The sequence below is a fragment of the Pogona vitticeps genome, chromosome 1 (genome assembly GCF_051106095.1).
Source record: "Pogona vitticeps strain Pit_001003342236 chromosome 1, PviZW2.1, whole genome shotgun sequence".
Classification (NCBI taxonomy): domain Eukaryota; kingdom Metazoa; phylum Chordata; class Lepidosauria; order Squamata; family Agamidae; genus Pogona; species Pogona vitticeps.
In genome coordinates, this window is record NC_135783.1 from 241,257,059 (window position 1) to 241,264,187 (window position 7,129).

Here is a 7,129-nt window from a genome sequence, read left to right on the forward strand (position 1 = left end):
GGTAAATAGGAAAGCCAATTAGATTTGCATAAGCCGGGGAGTTAGGAAAGTTTTAAGGATCAGATCATACTTTTGCACTATTAAAGAGCAGGCCGTGTAGGTGGGGCTCGTCAGCCATGGAAGGCAGCCCATCTAGGAGAAGGAAAACTCCAATTTCAAACCTCCACTGCCTTGTGGCTATATCCACCAATGGAAAAGGCTTCAGGAGTTAACCTCGAGGCAAAATCCGGAGCTGGAGTCCCGAAGGCAGCTCATGTCGTTCTGCCAACTCCTGCGACGTTGCTGGAACCAGTCGTATTGGCTCTTGCCTTTCCATTGGACCATTTCAGCAATGTGGAGAGGGGGGATCTGCTGCTTGGGTAACAGCCTATCCTCCATATTACCTTACCCGGGCTTCATGCTCTGGAGAGGACACTCCTCGATTCAGAGCATGTTACCATAGTCTCTCGAGACTGAAGGATGCCTATGATGATGTTTTTTGGGGAACCAATTAACATTGTTAAGCCAGGCACCACTGTACAGCGATTTTGCTGGAACGGATTATTGTCGTCAAGCGGGGCACCATTGTACTTGTTGCCCTTCCCATTACTCCCTTTCCATAATGGGTACCTATTTTGTAATAACAGAAGTAAACACCAACACCGAGATAGCAACTTTGCCAATGTCCACTGGTGAAGCATTTGCGCCAAAGCCTTCTAAAATGGATAATCCCCACATTCAATTAACCAAGATATCTTCTGAGATTGGAAAGCATGAAGACTGATAGGTAAGTATTACCAAACTATACTGTCATAGCGAACTAGGTACTTCCTGCCTGCAACAGATAAATTACAATGACTAAATTTCAAAAAATGAGCATTCTCTTATGCACAGATAGAGCACTCCTGCGTCTTCTTTGCAGCACTAGTGCACAAAAGGACTCAAAGAACCATTCATGTGTTCTATAGAGAACAGAGATGACCCTTGGCGTGAATAACGGATCAGATCTAACCGCTACCTTGCATCTGTGGATGATGAACAGGCTGAGTGAAACAAAGCTGTGAAGTTCTCTAAGAGAATATAAACATTAACATAAGCACTCTGGCCAGAAACAGAAACCACCAGCTTAAAAAAAAAAAGCTTAAGAGAATCCATGATTCTGCAAATCCTTCCTCATCAAAAAGTCCTTTCATCTGCCTATGTTTGAACATGTTGACTGTGACTAGGAGATATCCTCTACTTGAGCCTTGAGAGGTCTATCTTTAAGAGCACCTTAGGCACCTTTAGAGACAGTGCAGGTAGGGCAATGGCTTCTTCCACCCTGCATTTGCAGGGATCGAAGAAGCAGCCTTTAAATGATGTCTCCTGTCTTTACATTTTCATTTTTACTTGTCACATTTCTAGCTAGAAAAGCTGGAAACAGAAAAAAAAAAACCAGAGGTAAATCCCTGTGATTTCCTTCCTTCTGTGAATGAAAGGGGCTTTTAGTTCAGGTCTTTTAACTACTGCTTTCCTTGCCTCATTGGAAAAAAAAAACATGGATGGAGTCAGACTCTTCACCACTCTTGTAACGAATGCCCCATTAATTTACTTGCCTTTATTTAGCACCGAGAGATTATAGTGACAAAAGATCTGAAATCAACAATTATTTGTTGGTGCTGTGACATCTCATTATTCTGATGCTAGTGGAATCCAATTCTGCTATCTGTTCAACCATTTCCAGAGGAACCTTTTCCAAGAAAAATGCTATTGCTTCTGAAGAAAAATAAGGAAAAATTTCCCATGCTGATAATTGTCTGTCTGCAAGAATAAGTAACAGAAGTCTCCCTTCTGTTCCATTTCATTATTGCCATCAGAGAGAAAGAGGTGAAAACACGAATTAGCAATTATGTGCCAACATGCTGATTCCCACTTATAGCAACCCTTTTGGAATTTCCGAGACACAAAGTACTCAGAAGTTACAGCTCCTCATTCTGATAGTGTTCTAGAACCATGCAACTTGGTCAAGGTTGCACAGATGGCACAGCACATAAACCCATCAGCCACACACATTCAGGGGCCAGCCTCTCTCCTAAGGGGCACTATGAGAATTCAAATTCCCAGCCTCTAGCTCTGCTGCTAGGTTCTCCAGTTTACTGAGCTACACGTGCATGTATACAAACATTCATTTTGGGAATTACTCTCTGCCCAATTTGAAATAAGTAATGCGGTCAAAAGATCAAACATTCCCACAACTGACCTATAAAACAAGTAATGTTCATTTGGCATACATATATAATATTGTCCTCTGGGTGCTTAACATACCACTATTCCTTCTACTTACTCAAGCTACTTAAGAATGCATAATTATAACATTCCTAATTGTTGTTACACAGCGGTTTATTGTATGTATATAATAAAGACAGAAAAATGGGTAACAAATTAGAGGAAACTAATTGAACTACCTGGTTTTCAGTGTATGTGAATTGCCTGTTAGAGTCCTTCTGTGTAGATCGATTGCCCAGAACACCTCCAAAACTTCCAGATCCCTGAGAGGATTTCACAGCTGAAACAAATACATACCAGCAAAGACAATATTACTTTTCTGTGTTTTTATTTCTATACCCAGGTGTAGAGAAAAAATGTTTTTACTTTAATTTTGTACTCTTTCACCTGCAATAGCAAGCCTTATTGAAAATAAATAACCTATACTGTACTTATTTTGCTTACAAAAAGTCATATACTTCCCTACAAACACTTATGCCAGGTTTAAGTTATTTCCACTTTCCAATCTACAGGTAATAAAGCTAACAGTGTTTTTTTTTACCAACCTGTATGAGCCCCATTTTGAACAGTCTCCAGATACAACTTCATATCATCTGCATCTTTAGATGGTATTTTGTCCACAGTCAGGAAACTAGAATCCTTCAGCGTTACCATCAAACAACACAGCTTCCCTTTACTTGGTCGCACAGCCACATTTTTGATATTATGATTTAGCTAAATAAAAAAGATCATAAACATATGGTACATAATTTAAGCAAATGGTGTAACCATACAATTATTTTTGCTAACCAGTAATTTTAAGGAAAGCACCTAAATATACCCCCTACAGACTGCAAACTATGCCTATTCAGTTTTGTACATGTAATGTGACATTAGCCTCACTACACTGAGCAAAACTTCAGGTAGCAAGCAAAAAAGAAGACGCAAGCAAGTAACAGGTATTTTGCTGTGGTAATACAAGATTGGTTCCTTATCCTTCATTCTAGACATGTTATCCCACTCCAGTACATCAGATGCTATTCAGTAATCTGGCTCGTGCTTTTCCATTTTTGCTGCACTTGCATGAAGGAAGCACACCATTAAGAAATTATTGTATTATAGAATGGACCACAGATTGGAAGAAAATTAATTTCAGTCTTTGGAAAACTTCCAAACTAATTAACTCCAGTTATCCGACATAACTATCTGTCAAAGAAACAGAATAGCAATAAATCTGGATTTCTTTTTAAACAATTACACTAGACTGCCCATATATATAGTGTGTAAAGGTAAACAGAGTACTAACAGAGACAGATACAGTATGCAAAATAATTTTGTACAAGTTAAGCTACAAATGATATCTGTTAACTGTGTTCACTATGACTCACACTCAGGTAAGTGTGCTGAAGATTGTAGCTTTGCACATAAAATATGTATCTGCATTAAAACTATGGCTGAAATCCTGCTGCTTACGTACATGGAAGACAAACAATATAACTTCCAGGAGTTTCTGGCTGGCAGTTAACAAGCCCTAGGTGAGATTTTAGATTGTGTGCTAAGTCACTAGGAACATATGCCCCAAGAATTCCAGTTATGACCTGTGAATTGCCAGCTAATAAGACAATAATACTAACAGTGTGTCATCAAGTCAATTCTGACTTTTGACAACCCTTTCCAGGGTTTTCTAGGGAGAGAATACAGAGTGGCATCTAGCTACAACAAACTTGTATTTCATTTCAAAGGTCTAAAGCTTTTCTTAATTTCTTCCTTGTTGGACAAGTCTATTGAGCAGTATACACTTTCATATGCCACAGTACATTATAATCAGATCAGTGTTCTGAAAAAAACAGAATAATGCATCCTGGAGAAAAGTTCAAATAACAGCTAAATGATCTTAGAAAGGACAGCAGTTCAGTCACAATTCATTGGTTACTTAAAAAAAAACCCAACCAGTTGAAATTCTGAAATACCTGGAATATCTTTGGAATCCCTCCTGCATTATACTGAACCATAAGAGTCACTTTATTATCTTTCTCCACAATTTCAAATGTCCCCTCTTTCCACTTTGTAGTCCCAGTCTGTATGCTACGCATGCGAATAGATCCACATAACTTCACTGGAGCCATGTTTTCGTACAGGTTATAAAAATAACGATAAAGTCTTTTTTTAAACACACGTCCTGTTTTTTCTTTAAAAAAAAAGAAAATCATACCATTAGTAACTATATAAGAGGAACAGTCATTACTAAATTAAACTACCTTTCAAAAATATATGCTCAATGGGTTTTAACTATCAATGCATATATAGCTATCAGAACAAACATTGCTAGTAAATCAGTTTACCTGTCCAAGTTGTGTGTCCTACAGTCTGCTGTGAGGGCTGGAGGACTTGTCTCTGGAACAGATCTGGGGTGTGCAGGAGGGGCTGCGAGGGAAGGAGAGGAAAGGGAATACCACTTGCATGATGTCAAAGTTGCCCAACGTTAATTATCTCTAAAAAGATTCAAAGCACATAGTTCAGTACAGATATCACAAACTTTATCAGAGTGAGAAAATGAAACCAGTATGATTTTAAATGTATCATCAAATTGCAGCCATTGGTGAATTTAATTGGATTTGCACAAACACCAACCTCTTTCTAACAAAATTCAAGAACTCTGAACAGGCTAAAAATATAACTACACAAAACCAAAACTAAGTGCTATGCAAGCCCAAAGAGGGAAAGCTATTGTTCAAAGAAAAAGTAAAGCTGAAATTTTCTACACACTTACCTAGTGAGAAATCTCATTGAATTCAATGGGAGTTACTTCTGACTATATACTGGACTGCACTGTAAAATAAGAAAATATACCAAAAGTGGCATTGGTATATGTATGTGTGGCAGAACAGTTAGAAACATGACAAAATCCTTAAACAGAGGAGTCATTTTTTTCTTGGACTATGAGAGGTTTCTCATTGCTTCTATGTAAATACATGTATCCAAGCTCACCATTTAGGCTGCTTTATGGATGTTTAACTCTGCATAGAATTCAGCTACAAAACTTGTCTTAAGGTCCCAAACAAAACATTAAGCAAAGAAACACACAGATGTTGAGACTGGTTTTTCTTATGCACTCAATAAGCATACCAACATTTAAATACACCAACATATTTTGTGTATCCTAACTCAAGTGATGGCTGAAATTTTCAGTCAGAACTACAGTATTCCTATAAAACAGCACTATTAATTCTACACCACCATGAGAATGGTTTAGTGCCAACAGCATGCCTATAAGCATAACAGTCAAGGCTGCAGGCTAGATTAAAGGCAAGGATCTGGGACTGAAAGGGGCAGAGAGGCCCTAATAAAGATTTGTGACCACCCCTACTTTTCATCATCAAAGCAATTCTCCCAATTCTGTTTCATTTCTGAATACACTGTAAAACCAGCAGGGACCCTAAAGTCAGCTTGAAAATACTGTATAGTACCCAACCCGATTGTATACAGACTTGACACTAAACATCAAGCATGGAAAGCTCTCCATATATAGCTATAAGCAAGCGTCTGACTAGCAGAAGAGAAATTAAAAACAATGAGGGCAAGTCCCAGCACCCAATCCAGCTTACTCTGTAGGGAGTTTTGTTTTAGGATCATAAGACCCAGACGGGGATTGGTGTCTTATGGAAAGAAATAAGAACTTGCTTTTAAAAGCGGAAAGGCGCTTAAAGGGAGGAGAAAAGAGGCTGGGATTGCCACCTTTGCTATGCTGGTTCTCTTCCCCGCCAGCTTTCTGTGCCGGCGGCGTAACCGCGGGCACAGACTGGGCTGCTGGAAAGTTTTATCTTTTCCTAAGGCTCCATCAGCGTTGCCGGTCCTCTCCTGGACATGCCAGGGTTTTTGACGAAAAGTATAAGCACAAAGCCTGTATATATATATATATCTTCACAGGCTGATAAGCCTGGAGGCGTTCGGTGAGGGAGGGAGGCCCCCCCAAAAAAACCCAGCGGGAAACAGGTCGTGGCCGGAGGGGGGAGATAGAGGGGGGGAAAGAGCAGCGGCTGAGGGAAAGATTGAGATGGCCGGGAAGAATGAGGGAAGCTGGGGCTGAGGAACAGAGTGTCCGACTTCAGGCCCAGGCCGCAGTTAGCGGGTGGGGGGGGGGGAAGGCAGGGGAGAAGATCAATCCCTCTTCAGCTCCAAAACAACCGCGGGGACTTCGAGGGCCGCCCCCCCCTCCCGGCGCTTCCCCCCCCCTTCTCCTTCGCCCTGGGCGTCCTCGGTTCGGCGAAGACGGGGAGCGCTCGCCCACCCTCCCGCACTCCTTCCTGACAGAAAAAAAAGCCGCCGCTTGTTCTCCCTCCCCGCCAACCTGAGTCCCCCAGACCCACCGACGCCGCCCCGCCATTCAAGGAGGAGGAGGAGGAAAGCGGCGTCTTTTTGGGTTTTGACCTTCACGTTCCCGGCAAACCGCTCCGTCTCTCTCTCGCTCGCCCGCTCGCTCGCTGCCGCCGCCTCCTTCTCCTCTACCGTAGGGTGGCCCCTCCAGCCGAGCCCCGGCCTAGTCTTCCTTGAGGGAACCCGGGCCCGGCCTCCTCTTAGTTTCGTGAAAAAGGGCAGATGGCGGGAACCAGATCGGCCGCGCGAACGTCCCCGTGACGCAAACGCGCACGTTCTTTTGGGAGGGGGGAAGTCTACTAGAAAAAAAACAACTGGAAGGGGAGGGGAGAAGGAAAAGAGCGAAGGGGAGATCCCTACGTCATTACCGCGACGGCTGCTTAGCCGTTTTCTGCGCCGTAGGGGGAAATCGGAGAATTTTGTTTGCGACTAGTATTGGTGCGTGTGGCCCGGTGACGACACACGCACCTCTGCGCACGCGTAGTAGGTAGCTTTCGGCGCGCGTTTTTTTTTCTACTCTTCGCTGTGAGCT

At 42.1% G+C, this 7,129-nt stretch overlaps 1 protein-coding gene across 16 annotated transcripts in view; it reads right to left on the bottom strand.

Annotated features, from left to right (window-relative positions):
• Positions 1-7,055, bottom strand: part of USP37 (ubiquitin specific peptidase 37) — a 51,355-nt gene extending 44,300 nt beyond the window's left edge. For 9 of the 16 annotated variants that reach the window (XM_072985291.2, XM_078382875.1, XM_072985289.2 and 6 more), the window contains exons 1-6: positions 6,591-6,726; positions 4,994-5,052; positions 4,566-4,715; positions 4,194-4,411; positions 2,790-2,958; positions 2,424-2,524 (exon numbers count right to left, since the gene is read on the bottom strand). In XM_072985291.2, coding sequence (XP_072841392.2) covers positions 2,424-2,524; positions 2,790-2,958; positions 4,194-4,349 — 426 coding nt within the window. In that variant the 5' untranslated portion in view covers positions 4,350-4,411; positions 4,566-4,715; positions 4,994-5,052; positions 6,591-6,726. Of the gene's footprint in view, positions 1-2,423; positions 2,525-2,789; positions 2,959-4,193; positions 4,412-4,565; positions 4,716-4,993; positions 5,053-6,590; positions 6,844-6,965 lie in introns of those variants that run through there. The other 7 variants (XM_078382873.1, XM_072985287.2, XM_020792048.3 and 4 more) reach the window with 6 other exon arrangements.
• Positions 7,056-7,129: the final 74 nt, after the last annotated feature.